This window comes from Acipenser ruthenus, chromosome 25, assembly GCF_902713425.1.
Source record: "Acipenser ruthenus chromosome 25, fAciRut3.2 maternal haplotype, whole genome shotgun sequence".
In the NCBI taxonomy this organism is placed as follows: domain Eukaryota; kingdom Metazoa; phylum Chordata; class Actinopteri; order Acipenseriformes; family Acipenseridae; genus Acipenser; species Acipenser ruthenus.
The window spans coordinates 19,201,131-19,220,605 of record NC_081213.1 but is presented as its reverse complement, the minus strand read 5'-3'; the positions used below and the strand labels follow the sequence as shown (position 1 = coordinate 19,220,605).

General features: G+C 38.1%; 1 protein-coding gene across 19 annotated transcripts in view; it reads right to left on the bottom strand.

The window, feature by feature from the left end:
• LOC117414003 (dedicator of cytokinesis protein 3-like) overlaps positions 1 to 19,475 on the bottom strand; it is a 207,410-nt gene that overhangs the window by 80,255 nt on the left and 107,680 nt on the right. For 13 of the 19 annotated variants that reach the window (XM_058999506.1, XM_058999507.1, XM_058999513.1 and 10 more), the window contains exon 6: positions 5,569 to 5,598. The exons of the other annotated variants lie outside the window; for them this stretch is intronic. In XM_058999506.1, coding sequence (XP_058855489.1) covers positions 5,569 to 5,598 — 30 coding nt within the window. The remainder of the gene's footprint in view (positions 1 to 5,568; positions 5,599 to 19,475) is intronic. 19 annotated transcript variants of the gene reach the window in all.

Below are 19,475 nucleotides of genomic sequence, written 5' to 3'. Positions count from 1 at the left end.
ATCCACAATGTTTAGAATTCACATCCTAGCCTTGTATTTAATGTATTATGCCTGTATTAAATGTATTTGCATTGTTTTTTACTGTTTGTATTTAATGTACTATGCCCTGTATTTCACTGTATTTGACGTATTATGCATTGTTCCTCACTATCTTGTAAAGTGCTTTGTGATGGTGGTTCACCATGAAAGGAGCTATATAAAAAAATATTGATTGACTGATGACAAATTAAGTTGGGAATATTACAATCTTATATTGTTAATTAATATAGACCCCATGGTGTTTACCTCTTTATTAAAACCACTGAAGAGAAAAAATATGAGATCATTTAAAATAGACCCCACTGTGTCCAAATTAAGATTATGTAGCTCTGAAGCCTCTCTTATTATTTAGCACGTACTGTTAACCACGGACTCAAATGCCATTAGGCCCTCACAAGAAGACTTGGCTACAGTGGATTTGTTTGCTGTGCCTTCTTTGATGGATTCACAGTTTTCAGTTGAATGGAATTACATTTACTGGAAGCTAAATGGCTGACATTAACAGCGTTTGAGTTACCCTCAATGACTGCCTCCTTCTTGTCACTTATTCTCACCTCATTGTCTTTTTACTGCCAAACCCTTCCTTCCAGTAAGTATTTCCTGTTCTCTCCACTCTAGTAGTGCTTTGTCTTTTTGTAGGCGGCTCTTGAAAGGAGCTACATAGTGTAGCTGTGGGCCCTATTGACAAAAGAATTTGCTCCAATGGTTAATTTACGAGCTGCTACATGCATCTTTGCTGGTTGTGGAAGATTAGCAGTTTGTTTTATCCTTTTACTTAAAGATGCTGCAAACTTAGTACTGATGTAATTGATTTGTGAATATGGTATAATTTTTATGTTCAAATCCTGAAAGATTTTGCACACTGCATTCAATCATTTAGATTCTTACTGTCGGACCTTAACTAAATAGTAGCAAATTGTATCCCTCGCTAAGCTGAGTAAGATGTTTTTTTTCCTTATCTCAAACCAGCCATCAACTGACCTCCAGGATGTTTAAAGCCATTCTGGTTTATTCTGTGCTATGACTCACATTTGCACTTGCTTTCTTGCAAGAGGATCTGAATAATCAGTTGTTGTTCCAGTAATTATCAAAGGCTTATTTGTGTCTATAATGTGCATAGCAGTTGGGTTGCAGGTTTCCTCTGACTTTCAAAGAGACAAATTGCCCTATCATTTAATTACCCCATGGCTTGATGGTGTGTTGAAATAGCAGCCCATAGAGAAGCATCTAGCTTGAATTACATGTTTTTACCAAAAACAAACCTTGCTTTGAACCCTGATAGAAAACATAGCAATCTCACACATTTCATCAGGCAACGAAATCACTTTTTTTATGACTCAAGCCATGCAATGCCCATTTCCTGCCTGTGAAATGCAAGGACAGATTTATCTTGCCAATTTCATTTTACTGGCAATAAGATATTCAATTTTAAACCAATGGATTTGTAGTCATGACTGAGACTGCTGATGCACCAGGATAGCTACTGAAACCTAAGACCCAGTATTTGGCATTGTCTGCAATCATAGAATATAATTGGCGATATTAATTCCATGTTATATTGGTTTTATAGGAATTCACATTTGCACACTGTAACAAAAGCAGTAGCGTGTATCTATGTATAATCGAAATGTTCTAAAAAATAAAAATCAGCTGTTACAATGGATATCCCAAGCAAGTTACAACCATGAAACAGCCAGCAGGTTTGCATATTGAGAACCACATCATAAAAAAACAAATGGTTAAGGTAATAAAAGAAAAGCCACAGACAGGCCCAATGAAAGAAAAAGACATTCATCGCACAATGAGATTAAAGAGATCTCAAGACTCGCCGGCTGAAGGCACAAATGTACGAGAACATGCAGCTCGCTGACCCTTCAAAACAGATCAAATCAAAAGCCCATTAGTAATGTTATGATAGAACTCAAGTAATATGAGCAATTTTATACATCATTTAAAATATTCTCCCACACAAATGGCTGATCATCAAAGCTTGTGGTAGGCTAATTCCCCAAAGGGCATTATATTCTTGTTGTCTTAATTTCAAACCTCTTATCCAAAATATACTTCCATTCTGCATCTTAAATCGTAGCGGTAATTTGTGGGGATATTTACAGTTCTGCACAGATTCATTTTGACCACAGGGATTATGATCAGAATAGAAAGCAGTGGGGGGATTAAATGACATTGCTGCAGTGCACAATAGTCTGTCTCATTGCTTTACTTTATTTATATCAGTCTTACTTTAGGGGAACATTTAAATCCAGTACACAGAAACTTGCCCACTGGACGCCATTGTAAGACACTGTTATTTTACCAGTAAGAAATACATGTCACTGTTATTTCATTGATTTAACTATAACTTTTTAAAAAATGTCACTTGAACAGAGATAATTGCTAATTATGTACTAACATATATCTGGCTGAAGTTGCCAGATTGGCAGCACTAGGGACAGAAGTTCTCTATTTATCCCTGCAGCTGGGCTAGCACAAGGGCAGGGACAATGAGAGCTTCCCCAAAATACCCAGTGCGCAGGCCTCAAGCCTGCCTTTACAAGTACAAAACACTAGTTAAAAAAAAACAAAAAAAAACAGTGCATCATGGTACCAATTAATCTAGCAATGTACTAGTACGTGGACATCAATGAACAGCACCAGGTGTAACTATTGCGTATTAATTATTACTAAGTTGTTTATAGACAGTCAGACAACCTCAAGTACAGTAGTGCTGTAAATGCAGTTTTGAAATGGGATGTTATGAACTAAAACCTGTGGTATTAGCTAAGGAGAGTGACACCGCTGACAGAACGATTTGTAAACATGAATTAAAATATATCACAGTACGTGAAACAATTGGAAGTGGTCGAAGTGTAGGTTTATATGAAGTATAGTATGTGTTGTTACTGGTTTCTGAATTAATTATTCTTTATTGGACAGCACCAAAAATCAAACGTGACTGATAGAATCAAAGAATACAGTTGGTTACCAAATGTGAGGATCTGAATCACTGATACAGAAAGATGAACCTGGTAGCCAAACAGTTCATTGTTTACTGGACAACCCCTTTACTGAACATTGAGACAATTATATCACATAGGTTTTTACTATATGAGAAGACAATACCACTTGAACTCAGTATTCCAGTCACTGTCACAGTCACTAACACATTTAGCTAATCTGCAAAAATGATTTTATTAAAGTAACTAACTTTAATTAAGCATTTCCCCTTTGTTATAATGAATGGATACTTTTATTAAACCATATGAAGCCCAGCATGGTTACTAACAATTCTCTGAGAATACATTAGCACTGTCTCTGTGGGCTTAGTTTAGATGAGAATGCAATATGTTTAAAAAACCCAGCCTAAAATAGACAGTGATATCAAGCAAGAAACAGTGGGGCTCCTGGTTAGGTCTTTAACACTGTATTAGAAAGTGCCAAGTATCAGTTCTATCTGTCTCCCAGCAGGGTTCACTGTGGGACAGTGGAGATTGAGGAGTCTGACAACGGAGAAGTGGTTGGGCCAGGCGAAAAATGACCACTACTGCAGTACTGTCACAAAGACGGCTGCAGTGGGTGACGTCAGACCAGAAACAGGAAGTAACACACAACAGAGACTTGGGGTTTTGGTGAAGCTGAGCGTGTGATCGCGCTCAGCATTTAATAATTAACAGACAGAAAATAAAAAGGTTGTAAACATACAAAAACACAGGGCACGGCACTGGTAGCCAAAATAAAGAGACAAACAAAACGGACAGACACTAACAAACAGGGACGAACAAACACAGTGAGAAACACTTATTATTATTCTTGTTATTGTTGTTATTATTATTATTATTATTATTATTATTATTATTATTATTATTATTATTATTATTATTATTTACCTCCTCTCTCTCCCGTTCTTTCGCCCTGAACACCCAACAACCCCAAGTGAGCAAAACGTGCATCTATATATACTGTTGTGCTGGGATTCAATTACTAATTAATTATTCACTTGAATCCCAGCACGTGAATTAATTACGTGCAACCCCGTGCTCACATATTATTACATACTTTAAATGCACGTGAAGTGATGTGCAATCCCGTGCCTAAATATAATTATACAATTTAAATACCACGTGAAACACAGACCCGTTTATATCCTGTGTACCAATGACTATACACCAACATTTAACACACCATACGCAACATACAACACAGAAACGCACACAAGGGCAGGGCACATTGCCACAAGTACACATAATAAAGAAAGCAAATCGAGAATGAACTGCTTTATTCCTCAACACCAGAACAAAGATTGCAAACACTATAGATCAATTTAACACAACACACCACTGAGACATGGAAGCTGTCGACAGTGACACAGTGTTGATGGGGAGAGGGGTGCCAAATCATTAGAGAATTGAGGAATTCAGCTGGATCTCGCTTGTGGCAAGACCAGCTTGGTATTCAGGAACAAGTCTGCATGAACATACCAAAGGAATACCCAGCAGAAGAACAGGGCATCCTTCACAGGGAATTCATATTGTGATTTATAATAGGTTAATACATTGCGTGTAGGGTGTATCTTACTGTGACAGAAAACACAGTTTCAGAAGCTCTGCTTCACTTTGCAGTCCTCTCACCCAAACTGCACAAGATGACCTCTCATAAATAAGATACCCAACATACACGGCAAGAACTGGTAGTTTCATTCTAATACTATGGTTTGAATAATCACCTCTCCCCAACTTTTAGCTGAAAGTCACATTTTCACCATTAATTTTCTGGTTTTTAATAACCATGCGCAAATAATTCCTGAGGGGAAAGATCACGGCTCCCCTGAACAGAAAAAACTGCCTAGAAGTAGTTTCTCTGTGCATTGAATGATTCAGGGTTAGGGTTATCTTCGGTTGAGATAACAAAGACATGGAGTTTAGCGGTTTCAGATCAGATTATACGGACTCCGCAGTCTGATTGATTACGTTTTCCTTTTATGCTACAATCCATATTTTACATTTTTTTTAATGTTTTTTTTATTTTTTTAGACACTGCAAGAGCTTATAACTCAAGCACCATTTTTTTGTTTTGAACATTTTAATGCTATAGTGCTACTTTGGATGTTAATTTATTATTTGGTGTTGCGTTTTCACACTAGACACTGCAATTTGTTAATAATGCCTGTAATTTCGCTCCCTGCCTAAGCAAAATGGTTTAAACTGCATGTGGGTCCATTTTTATTGCACTATATTTTTTAAATTTAGGCATGATGATCGGGAATGAGGATACAGCAATACAAGCTTCCCCTGGATGCTACATTGTTATAGAACAGTAATGGTAATTAGATTTTTGGGAACTTCGTTAAAATATACAGTTGTGAGTAAAGAGACACATTTAATAGAGATGATGCTAACCACTTAAGTCCTTTCTATACTGGTGATGAATACATGCTGGTGGCTGCCAATTTCACCTGTCATTAATACAACCTAGTTTAAATGGGTCTCCCCTAAATTGTAGGTACAGTAGAGAAATGTTAACAGGGTCACTGACCTTTATTGCTGCAACTCTTTCCGGTGCTATCTGTGGGCGAAAAACCAGGTAGTAAAAAGAGGGACAAACACTGCTATTTCTGCTCTAAATCCATGTCTTGGATTGGGTGACGCACACTGAGTACACAGGCAGAACGATCAAAGTAATTATCAGTGAATCCCTAGAGGGATAGATAGGTCTCTCAGTCAGGATAGAGTCCACTGTAGGGGAACTCATTTATCAAGCCATTTAAGATATTGAAAGTGTCTGACATCCCAATGAGACGCACATTGCAACAACAAGCAACTCTGCTATTTAAGAATACCAAACAGGATAATGGATATAAATTACACATCTGCTTCTTGTCTTTTTTTGGGGATATCTCTAAAAAAGAATGTGTCTGTTGTCTTGTAGAAAACAAAAGTGTTTCTGAGTCACTAACCCTAACATATCTTTCCTCAAGCCTCCTGATGAAGCTTGATCTAGCTTTGCTACAGAGATCTAATGAGATTAGAATCAAGGGAGGTATGACTTCAGACTGTGACAGAAAATCCCCTCTGATAGGTATACACGCCTTTCATCTCAGGAGTTGACTGAAAACTCTGAAGTACAGTCAGCCTTTGAGCATGCCCTTTACAAAGCTGACCTAACCCCATGTTGGAGGCAAAAGGATTTTGAAGGTACCATTCGAGCAGGTGGCCTTTTCCAACAGTGATTTTCCAGTATATGACAGTTCTCAAGGAAGACACCTCTGTATCATGAAAGGCAGTCCTTTACAAAATAAAAAAGTGGCATAGTGGCAAAACAGACCCAGGGTCAATAGCAGTGCCAAGAGACCAAACTGTATACATGTCTCCTGCTGCCTTTCTGAGCTTACTGTCTATTGGAGGCTGTATTTCTTTGTGAAGCCTCTGTGTAACCCGCTTACTAGTCCACACTAATTTAACAGCAACCTTATTCATAAGAACATCTCTTTATTGTAAAGCAAGACCATCTACATTGAAAGCACTGTTGAATGAGTGCTGTTCGTGATCAGTTTGCGACAGTAAATAGTAAATCATTCTGGTCTTATTTTTTGCACATACTCCTATTTAAATAGACAGAACAACTGATGGTGATGCTGGGCCGGTACTGTTAACTAATGCTGGACTTTACTGGTATTAAACTGATTATTAAATGTGCCACACAGATCACGGTAGATCTTTCAGACAGGGGCAGAGCTTGATTAGACAATGCAGTGGAGGGGAGATTGTGTCATACCAGTGATAAAAGTGGCCAGAGATTGAGTCTGGCAGCTTGCAGTTCCAGATAGATTCATATTTTTTGGGGGGTTGTCTTCCTCGATCCAGAGATCAATTAGGAAGGCAGCAGCCAGAGGCAGCCCTTGTTTCAGGAAACAGTTGCATGAACAATGCCAAGCAGAGCAATACAATGTGGCATGAGCCTTGAGCCATGCAATGCTTGGGCAGCAAGGTCTGTGGTACAGTTTAGAAATGACTTTACCTTCAAGAACCAGAATTACAATAGCATTTGTTATCGTGTGTCTAAGTGAAAACTCTAGTCAAAGAAACCACACTGGCAATGTGTGCTATTGAAAAAATCCCACCATAAGTGAATGTACTGTGAATAAACATAATGTCATTTGCAAATCTCTATTAAAAACAATGTTTGTTACAAGGATGACTGTGGCTTAGAGAGCTTCCCTGAAAAATGAGGATACACAGCAGGCGACATCCTAAATGAGAGCCTGAACAGATGCTAAAGCAACATGGCAAAGTTCTGTGCTTCTGCACTGGTAGCTCAGCAGCGTGGGCGTATGGGAAGAGCTGGGCACTAGGGGTCATGAAAACTTTTTAAAATCTGAAATTGGAAGCTACTGTGTGACCAAAAGCGCCAATCAGTTCATATTTAAGGGTCTTTCCTTCCACCTAGCTGTAACGTTTGACTGCAGGGAATAAGCAGGACTGCACTAGAATTAGGACATGGCATTTGATTTAGCTGAGGTTTTCTGTTTATCAATGACAACTATATCCTGTTAGTAAAACTTTAAGGGCTGTTTTTAATAGCTTGTTTTGAATTATTTAATCGAGACTGCAGTGGATGAACTGTTCTAGAGAGGGGTTTGTTTATGTTTTATTCTGAAACATGCTTAACCTTTGAAAGTGTTTAGAAACAAAACAGTGTGAAAAGGGATAATACAGTGAAAAGAGTCTACGAATGGAACTAATGAAAAATATATAATAGTGAAGTCAGCAAGCAGCAACCACACACTCAATGAGCAAGCATCTTACCTCTGTACAAGTGAGACATGTTTGCATGAGAAGTTAATGAGTTATCTTACCTGCAGGGGTCAGTCTGAATCTGCAGCACTGTACAGCTGCAATTTAAACCCATCTTTATTTAAAGATGTTGTTTTTTAAGCCACTGAAATGAGGACAGGACATACGCAACTTCACTGCTAGCAATTATAAAAGTGAAATAGAACCCAGCACCACAGACTGAAGTTGAAAAGAAATGTGAAGTTCAAAGCAATTTAAAAATGGTAATCAGATTACAGATTACTTTGAATGCTGAAATATATCAACGCCGGTACCGCTGCCCTTTTGTCTGCAAGCAAATCACCACAGAGCTAGTTCAATAGGGGAATCTCTCAGAAGATTACTGGTGGCTCTCCCCTGATAAACCATGAAAATATAACCTCTGAAGATAAATGAACCAGAAATAAAGTAGCTTCTGTATCACAGCAGGGTTGTGCTGGCAACACTTCCCCAGTCACATGCAGAATTATTATTTATTATGACCTATATATGTAACTTTATTAGAATTGTTCAGCAAAACGGAGAACTATGTTGGCTTTTTACATTTTTTATTTTTTGGAACATACTTTCTAGTACATTCAGAATATTTTAGGTATGACTTTTCAAGAAAGTATCAATAAATCAAAATAGGCCAATTCTAGCATTCCATTATAATCCTTTGCCTAATCCTAACACTACAGATCATAGCAACGCTACATGTTGGTCAACAGGTATTATATACTGCGAAAAAATCCAACGCTATGCTCCTACTACAGCTAATGTCTCCCAATAACTGCTTTTGATCTGCAAGCAGTAGCATGGCTGGGTGCTGAAAAAAAATCAATAATAATTTCAGTGTTTTTCTTCAGTAACCATCTCAATAACAACAAAGCTTCAAACAGCACTACATACGTGGGCTTTGTCTGAATGCCAGCTGGTTTATTAACAAAAACACAAAGCCTTCTACTAAAAACGCAACAGGCTGGGGATTTTATTATACATCTGTATGAATAGACAGATCCAACATTAAAAATTGGTTATCTCTTAATGTGAAACATCAGGGTGCATTTCCAAATGTATACAACTCCTAGCCGCAACACTACCGTGCTCAATGAAGCCTACTGAAAAGGAAGCCAGTAACAGGTTTAGGCTGCATTCCTCAGGTTCCAATCAGTGAGCTGTCACCAAGACAGCCATATGCAGGCTGCAGCAACTGGTCAGTGTTATCATCAGGCCCTAGCCAGGTCTGCACAGCACCGTTAATTGGAAATACTGAGGGACCTTGGTTTGACTCGAGTGGCTGAGCTCGCTCAAGTGGAGGAGGGAGACACAGGGACCTCCATGTACTGCAAGATTAATTTAACTCTCAATACTGAAAAACCTCCTTAGCAAGTTTCATCTCTCAGTGGGGGGAAACACATTCCTAAATTATTATCTTCATTAGTACAGGTCTTAGTAGGGAACAGTTTGTGGTTTACATTCACAGCATTTACCAAATTCAAAGTTATTCAACTTGGGTTAGCAATTCTTAAGATACAACCCAGCTCAGTCACCAGCCAGAACCTACACACAAATAGCTCAATGTAGAAAGGTTTTTTTTTAGTTTGTTTTATCAGTGTAATTTAAAACTGTTAAGTTTAATTCATCTTTCGTTTTACAGCTACACTTACTTTATTCTAAACTGAGGTCAGGCACACCCCAGACCACAGATTCTGGCACTGCATTAGCATGTTATACTGACTCAAACTGCTCCCTCTTCCATGCCAACTTTCATTAAGAAATCACATGCTTCCAAGTTAAAGAGGTTCAGAGCTCAGCACAACTACCCTCAGCCCTCCAACAAAACACAATTATGATGACTTCCAACCCTTTCCTGTGTGAAATAGCTTTTTTCATACACACATGTTCTGTATGTTAAATGCAGTGGGTTTTTTTTATACTGAGCTTGTAGAATGAATACAACTTTCAGCAATGTTCTCATCATCAATCCATACAGCAGCAACAAGCTTGAATAATTTACTTGGAGCATATTTGTATGTGAAATTTTAAAAAGGATGTACCGCGGTGCACTAGAGAGTATACCGAGTACTGTATATTTCATATTTACTTCAACAGCATCATTTTTCCTTTGGATGAGATGTAAAAACAAGGTCCTATTGTAAGTGACTGCAGCAGCAGTTGTTGATGCACAGTTAACCCCCTAGCCTCTGTAAGTCACTTTGAATAAAAGTGTCTGCTAAATGACTAATTAATGAGAATTAATAATAACAAAAGAGTTTAAGGTCAAATGCAAAAACAAAGTGGTTAAAAGTGAGAATGAAAGAGTAATGTTTAAACATGGAAATATAATTAATCACATGACTTTTTGGAAAGGGGAAAATGCAATAGAAACCATGACACAGTATCATTTGAGTTACGGTCTTGGCATGTTCACTGTAAATCAAGCAGCAATCATAACTTCAGACTGCATTGAGAAGCAGCACCAAGGACAGCTCCGGACTGCATTCAGGGTACCTGTTTTGCAAAACTATATTTTCAACAAAAAAAATGCATGCAACTACAACTGAAATGGTCCATTCTCTTATAGTTAGTCACCCCTCAGAAAAGTAGCCTTTGCCATCCAAATTGACCGGTTTCTTCGTCTGATAACTCGATAACAGCTGGCATGAATCAGGGGTGATTGCACTGAGGACATTTTCTATTGTAGCTGCTTCTACAGGGAAAGTTCAATTCATTTTTTGGGAACTTTTGCATCGGATCAATCATTCTTATTGTACTTTTCCTCTCTCCTCCTCTCTCACTTTGATTGTAAGCACTTTTAGTTTTTGCCGCTATATAATAAATCAATCTAGACCCTCGCTTAAGGCTTTCAGTACCTTGCTGTGAGGGCAATGGTGTGATATCTTCAGCAACATGACCAGCCTAATGGAATAGCTTGTTGTGAGCATTTCTTGAAGCTCCTTCCTCAGATGAAGTCTCCCAGACCAATCGGTTCCCAAGATTTTTGTAGTTGGGATTGTAAACAAATATAAATATGACAGCATTGTAATGCTTAAAGCAAAGTGAGTAATATTTATTTGTTTGTCAAATTAGACTCTATGTCTTTAATGTAATTAAATCAAAACCAAGATATAAATACAGTCTGGGACATCTCAATTCACAGTGCTAAATAACTTGATTAATTGGGGTGCCAGTGTTGATGCTTTATGCCAAAATAATATATAATGGCTGTCAGTTAAATCGCAGTTAACTTCTGCGATTAACGCGTTCATTTTTTGGGAGATTAATTTTTTTTAACGCACTGCTGTTTTGTCCCTCTTAGCATACCGTAATTCATTTCCTGCAGCACCATTTTAGTGTCACAGAACCGCATTATGTAGCAAAGTACTCAAACGGAAGGACTTGTGAATGGGATGTTTATTTATTTTTTTACTTTCTGACGGTTCATTGGATATAAAGAGGGTTATGTATCTACTGTCAAAGTGAGTTCCAGTATCACAGAGTGCATCTAGTCTGCTGTACCACCTGCATGCTAAACATGCTTTCACTTCTCAAAATACATTAGCAGTTTTTCTGCTACAGACAACAATACAACAACAAAAGAAACCTGTTAGTTTCGGTAGGGTACTAGAAATTCAGCATCACTGCAAACCAATGAATCAAGCCAAGTATGATATTACTATAACCAGTGCTATTGGATAGCTACCGACCTGTTAACACTGTAGCTTTGTTTTTATTTCAATAACCGCATTTAGTTTCAAGGACATAACCGTTACTCAGTGAATGTTTGGTTTTTTTTAGGCAGTTTCAAGTTATTAATAAAGTATAATTTAAAAAAAATAATTATTATTTATATGGCAGTGAAAAACATCAGTTTATGAGTAAAGTAAACTGTAAAGGAAACTGATAATTGTAAATGGAGTAAGGTGACTCCATTGTGATTTACCAGTTGGTTCAAAACAATTTAAGACTGGATTGTAAATAAATATTAAACTTTAAAGAGAATCCAGAAATTAGAAAACAGGGTTTTTATGTTGGGTTGTTTTCTGGATAATAATAATAATAATAATAATAATAATAATAATAATAATAATAATGTAGATTAACTAAGATACATTTTTTTTAATTGCATGCGTTTGGCTGAGTTTTAGAAATGCAGTTGCCTTTGTTTAATCTTCACTGCAAGACACCTGGCACCTCCACACTCCTGGGCCAGGGACATATGTTTGCTTCATTAGCAGAATGAGACAGGCATGCTAAGTCCAGTGTTTCATCTTGACTGGAGAAAAGTCCAATATTTAACAAAAAGGTTTTATGTTGAATTTGTTTCAGAGGCTGGAACTACGTTCTCTCACCGCAGACACTGTATGTGTGCTTACCCTGAACAGAGAGAATGACATCCCTCTGGTTGGCTTCCAATTGCATCAGAAGCCTGTCAAACTGTATGTGTTGTCATTTTGTGCAAAGTTACCTTTCTAAGTTATATTTGAGAGTGATAAAAGTGCAATGTTTGCTGATGGAAATAATACTTACCATGCATTTTAGTTGTTAGATTGAGGCCAGTGGGAGAGGTATACTGCTCTTGTCATTCCTTCATCAGCATATGCTACTGTATTGATGAATGCGAGTATAAAATGGGTCAAACATTTGCTTGTTTTAAATGTTGCATTTTAAAAACCTCATCTATAACTGAAATGAGTAAAACTAAAGAAGGCAAGTTATTGGTTATCTAAATAGAACCTAAAGAATATGATTGGTTGCTCTTTATGTGAAGCCGTGTTAAAATATCAATCATTTAGTACAAAGTAAATGAAAGGAAATAAGCGAACAATTGCACGAGAAGATACAGGGTCAATGCTGGGATTATGAGAGGTAAGGAAAGTAGCTTTTGCTAGAAAGCAAGTAGAAACACACCCTCGCCCACATCTTCTCTTGCTGTTCTGCCCAGGAATTCTCCCAAATCCCATGATTCCACTGCCAGAGAAGTCATGCTTGCAATTTCTAGATCTGGGTCAGCCCATTTGCTAATCTGAGACACAGCAAGTTGTAATTTCAAATGATTTTGATATGTGGAGTGAACTCAAATCCCTGTGGTTTGCTTGAAATTCTTCTGACTTCTCTGCCTGCTAGGTAATACACAACATGAAAAGGAAATGTATCCCCTGAGGCATGTTAGGGGAAAATGACTTTACCTTACAAGCAGCAAGACTAATATTAGTATTTGGGTCTCTAGGGGCAAAACAATCAGTGACTTTCACAGGCCTAACGATGGGGTGTTTAATTTATGTCAGAGAGCACAACACAAGACACCAGCAGGCCGAGAACAAATATTGATCAGGATAGATTCTGGCTGCTGGCCCAGTGCTCCTTAGGAGCTGGAGTAGTTTTGATGAGTGCTTTAACACTAGAACTGCCACAGTAGTCATTTTGATGGTTTTCACATTTAAAATTTAAATTACTCTGAAAGACACACTGTTGTCCGTTCTTGAATCTTCCTAAATATTAAATACCCTGATGGCGTTTGAAAGGCAGGATCACAAAAAAAAAAAAAATTATAATCCTCTCTACCTAGAACCGCCAGAGCAGTCATTTTGACTGCCTTTTACAATACATGTTTTTATTTTGAATGTAACCTATAAAATTTTATTTTATTTTTATATACAAGCCTGTTGTTATCTGTAATGGACCTGGCAGCCATCAATTATTTTGTTTTGTACAAGGAATGCCATGGGGAAAATATCAGTAGAAGAGAGATCATCTTGAAGCTAGCCACAGCGCTTCCACAGAAATATTTAGATCAGAAAACTGCAAAGCAGCAGGCTGCAACAGCTCAACTTGGATTCAGTGCTGCACCGAGTGACACACACACAAAAGAAAACCTGCGTTACTGTTGTTTTAAATTAAAAACGACTTTTGTTTTTATAGTTTTGTATGTACATATACCTGTTTACACACTAGTTTCTATTGAAATGTTTATTTCATTATAGTTTTTCATTTTTTTAAGTAGTGCTTTATATGTGGTAAGTTAGAAAATAAACCCTTTTATGTTTAATTGTTCATTTAAATATGGCGTTTCGGCTGTGCAGATGTTTGATATGATGTGCTTGAATCAAACTTTTGAGTTGCATCCAACAGTTTGTCTTTCATTTTAATATTGATGTTGTTTAAAATGTAGCCGTCATAATGACTGCCGTCGGTTTTAGGTAGGAGTATAACCGCAGTGGTTCTGGTGTTAATAAACTAGGTGCTGAGCCCAGCAGGTTTACAGTGACCTCCTCCAGTACAGGGACCTGGGTTCAATTCATAGGCAGGATACAGATAATCCTAACTGGGTTTGGCTTCATGATGAAGTTGGGGATATTAATTAAAACTAAAACATTTATGTGCCTATATATCTACCACTTATTCCTTTATGGGTTGTGTTTCTCACATATCTTCTTTCCAAAAAGAAAACAATGTCAAAAGAGAAGAGCCTAGCGAATCTTTGAGTTAGATTTTGAAAAAAAGCATTGTAATTGGTTTCTGTGCAGTACTACCATTGCATGTTGTCAAGTATAACTAGACATGCAAATGACAATCTGTTATTTGAGATTTGCTGCATTTCCAATCAAATCTTATATTGCTACTACTACAAAAATGTTATACTAGTGAGTGGGAAGAGGCAACAATATGGTTGTCAGGAAACTTTTTATTTAGACAAGTATGCAACCATGGGACTGCAAGTGGCCGCTAAAGATGGAAATGAGTTTGGATGCATGATCCCAGTTATAATTCATGACCACCCACTTGTGGAGAGAAATCAAAAGAAACTGCAACAGTGTAAGACAGTACGGTATGCTGCAACAGCAAGCAAAGAGCTTCCTGTAAAACTCGCACCATGTTCTCAACTGCTTAAAATCTAATTTCTCTTGCTATTGAGTGAGTGGTCAACTACAGCAGTTTGAAACCTCAGGCCTGCAATATGTAACAGCACTGTGCTGTTTCACCGCTGAGCAGCAGAGGAGAAGGGAAGAGAACGATACAGAATCATGTGACCCTGTGACTGAGCCAGATCCCCAAGGATTCAAGGAACATTTAAATGCATAAAACAGTTATGCCTTGAAAAAACAAACTGTTTCAGCTTTCCACACAGTATATATTGGTTTGACTTTTCTTTAAGGTGAGGATTAGTGCTGCTGTGATGGAACATTCAATACAAGTGTAATCTATAAGTATGCTGCCCTTCTGTAAAGCTGCTGAGTGGGTTGGTGCTGGAGGGAAGGTGGTTTTAATCATTTTTATTCAGATCGCAGTACATGTACCATGTTAAAATATCTCTTAAGGTGGAGGTGAAGATTTTTTTCCCCTCAGGGCAGGATTGTGCTGGCAACCATAAATCTGAGACTGACACCTTGTAACATGTGGTTAATATTAATACATTTAAAATGTATGGAATTGGTAGTATCTACTTTTACATCTTTCCATTTTTAAAAAATCTTTTAATGCATTGCTGGTAGTTTTTAAACACACCCGTAACCTGATTTACTGTACACTGTTTGTGTCTTTAGACAATACAAATGTGTGTACTCAATTTTTATTATGTGTGTGTAAGATATAACCAGAGATCTTACATAGTTTGTATTTTTTATTTATTGTTAAAAAGTCCACCTTAAATATATATATTTTTTTTTACAGTGCAAGGCAGGCAGTTTCATTATTATTTCTAAGTAATAAACCACCTTATTTTCCTTCTGCATACTTATCTATTCATTTTTTGTGTTCCCTTCTGGAAAAAAATGCTTTTAAAAAAAAAATACCCCAAAAAATAACTTTAATCTTGCCCTCACAACATGCATTTACAGTACTTTGATGAAGCACACTGCAGCATCACACACGGGGGGGGGGGGGGGGGTGAGGGGTAAGAGAGGGATGAATCTTGCACATGAATCACACCTCAAGTCAAAATGAAAGATACCTGTTTCAATGTCAAACCATTTATCTCAATGCAGATAATCCTTTTCGTGTAGTGGCTCAGTGAGTTGGAAAATTCTGGGGCTGGATAGACTGGCCGACACAGATAAATCAGTAGTCCACTACCAAACTAGCAGCCTGTTTAAAAAACTCTTTCTGTTTCACCACACCGTTGCTTCCAAGCCATTCCTACCTTTTCATTTCTCTGCATGGCAGCCACACTAATCAGAGTGACAGGCAATGTGGGCGATAGCTCACTTCCGCCACTCTCTTAGGTTAGTGAAAAGCCAATTACTCTTTCTGCATGACTCAGGCTTCCACAGTGCAGCAAACTTTCCTTCTGTCTTTTGGTAACGAGGTGCGCTCAGCCACGTCATTCCCAATAATAGTTGGGGATTTACAGAGGTAAAATCCCATTTTAAGAGGAGAACAAAGTGAAACATGCAACACAGTAAAGCTAGGAAAGAATGCACCAAGGTTCTAAACGTTATCTAATTTCATCCTGGAAAATATATGTAAATGGACACTTTAAGCAATCAATCACAGTATGTGTACAGAAGGGAACATGAAGAAAAATTAAATATTTGCATAGATGCATATTCAGCTGGGATCTTCTTTATGACAGGTCTTTTTTTCCAAGGTAATTGCTGGAATTACCTTTAGGGTTTACCTTACTAGTAATGAGGCACTATGTCTAAATCAATGGCATAGGGGTTAAAGAGATGCAAGAATATTCGTAATAATAACAAGTGAATATATTTTGCGAAAGTCATTGGAAATGGTCTCATACTGTATAAACTTCCATACTATTAAAAATAAAATGCAATTGAATCTTTTCTGTAGGAAACTGGCCTTTCAAGGCAGACTTCAATTTAGAGGTTGGGTAGACGGCACTGATACAGTCTCCAAGGTCTTTTTATTTTGAGGGATACACAACTATTCCTTTAAGAAAGCCATGGGTGAAAATCTTATTGAGACATCCTTTCAGCTAAACCAGCCCTCCATCAGCCACCTAGCTCTTCAGGACTGAAGTCAGATCACCTACCCAGCCCATCGTGAAAGTGACTTGGAAAGATATTTTTTATTTATAAATTTTTACATAAAACATGACAGAGCTTACACTTTGCATAACAAATGACTCAACCATCTTAGTGACAATCTGCTTACACAAAAGTGTGTGCTGCTGCTACACGTTGCCAGAGTTCTCATTGTATTTTTAAATCCCTGTCCTTGCGCTGTAATCCTAATAAATGGTTTTGGTAAGGTACGATAAATCCTGATCTCTCGTTCATGCCAGCTTCTGTACCATTTAGTGTACAGGATGTTTCTGAACCACAGAAGAAAAGGGAATGGCTGGCGCTGTGGATTGGTGTGATGGAGTTAATGTACTTCAATCTCACCTCAAGGACCTTAGGCCATGGAGGGGAGGTGACTGACATGTTTAATCATTGATTTGTCAATGTCGCCAGGGCAGCTGGAGAGAACTACAGTAAGTGCAACATTAGAAGAACAAGAATGTTTGCGTACTGCATACTAATAGATAGCAGAGAGAGAAAGAGTTGTTATAAAGCTTCAAAAAGCATGGTTTTTAAAATGTATTCCTGTAAGAGACCCTATTTCTGTCAAACGGCCAATCAGCTAGGCTTGCCTCTCCTCGCTGCTCACAGTGCCAATGACGAGATGTACAATTTGACTAACGCTGTCAGCAAAGACAGCCCTGATCTCCAGAGTGCACCTCTCATTAAACTATTTTATTAAATAATCTGGAGTAAAGTAATTTAGCAATTTGTCTTTAATTTTTGGACTTAAAAAAAAGAGATACAGCTGTCCCGAGAGTGAGAGAGAGAGAGAGAGAGAGAGAGAGAGAGAGAGAGAGAGAGAGAGATTAGTGTTTGCTGTGTTGCTATTTTGCCCTTGATTTAAAAGAAACTTCTGTGTAGGTAACCACTTTCATTTCTGCCACACTCCTGCTGGGCACATAAACCTGTTCTAATTAAGCCCGCAGAACCTGCTAAATTATTCAGTTAGTGTTGTAGATTAGCAGCTTGGAAAACCCACAGGACACTGTTAAGCACTCTTCAAACCTGTGGAAAATGAAAGCAAAAATATATATATTTTTTACCATGCCACTTTAGTCATTGTTATCAACACCCCTACATATAGGGTGGTTGTAAAGAAACCACTCTAATTTAAACATTAGCATATCCGACCACAGCTCACCCTATACTGGCTCATTAACCTCTCTGTCAAAAACTCAAAATTACATACACCTTAAAAACATTCTTTAATCTTACATTCTTTATTAGGAACTCATTTCTAAATCCCTTACTGTAAACACTGATGAAGGATCCTGCATCCCTCTGGAACAATCCGAACACCCTGCAGTCTCACTGTGTTAAATCAACATCATCCTTACTGTCCACTGTGGCCCTTCCTACATGGTGTGCAGTTATGAGAACAACAACAAAGAGACAAACTGTGTTTTTGGTGTTGGGCACTAGTACCAGGGCAGGCAGCTGACCCAGCTGCAAACACTGCCAGCGTTTCCGAGTGACGACGATGCCAGTGACCCACTCAGGTTTTTAAGCAGGCCCAGGAAATTGAGTGCACCAGGGGCATCACAAAATAAAAACTAAAAGGTTGGCCTTCTGTTTGAAAACACATCAAGGAAAACTCATTCAACCTCAACAAACAGGGTGAGGAAGGAAGGCAGGAAAACGATTGCGACTGTCACAAAAGCCTTATGAAACATGATTCATATAGTAAAAGCTTCCCATTGATATATGCAGAATGACAATGTGCCACAGATCCAATGTATACAATCCAATTGTACTGCACTACAGATATTTCTATTGCAATCACTTGTTCATTTTTATTACATTGAAATTGTTTTCAGATGGCAACAGATTATCAAAACAGAACAGACAGGACCGCAGGGTTATTTCTCACCCAAAAACCCCATGCAAGGTACTATTTCCACAGCGGTGCAACATTTGAAAATCACTGTTCACTGATGCAGGTTTCCTTCTGAGGCTGTGTCACAAAGACGGCCGGAGTGGGTGGCGTCAGACCAGAAACAGGAAAATAAACAGAGAGAGATGTGGAGTTTGGTGAAGCTGAGCGAATACTTTCGCTCAGCATTTAATAATTACACAGAACAGAAAATAAAAGGGTTGAACAAACAGAAAACACAGGGCACGGCACTTCACGCCAAAATAAACAGGTAAACAAAATGAACAGACACTGACACACAGGGACGAACACTAAACAAACACGTACTCTTTCTCTTTCTCGTTCTCGTTCTTTTTCTCCTCACTCTCTCCCGTTCTTTCGCCCTGAACACACAACCCCGAGTGAATGAAAATGTGTCTATATATACTGTTGTGCTGGGATGCAATTACTAATTAATTATTCATCCCAGCACGTGAATTCATTACATGCAACCCTGTGCTCACATATTACATTTAACCAGCACGTGAAGTGATTTGTGCCCTCTTTGTGCCTAAATACAAATCTACATTTTTAAATACACGTGAAACACAGACCCGTTTATATCCCGTGTACCAATCTCTATACACCAACATTAACACACGCAACATACAACACTTAACACACACATGCACACAGGGGCGGGGCACATTGCCACTGGCTGTTAAGCAGGAAAGCCATGTTTGACCTCCT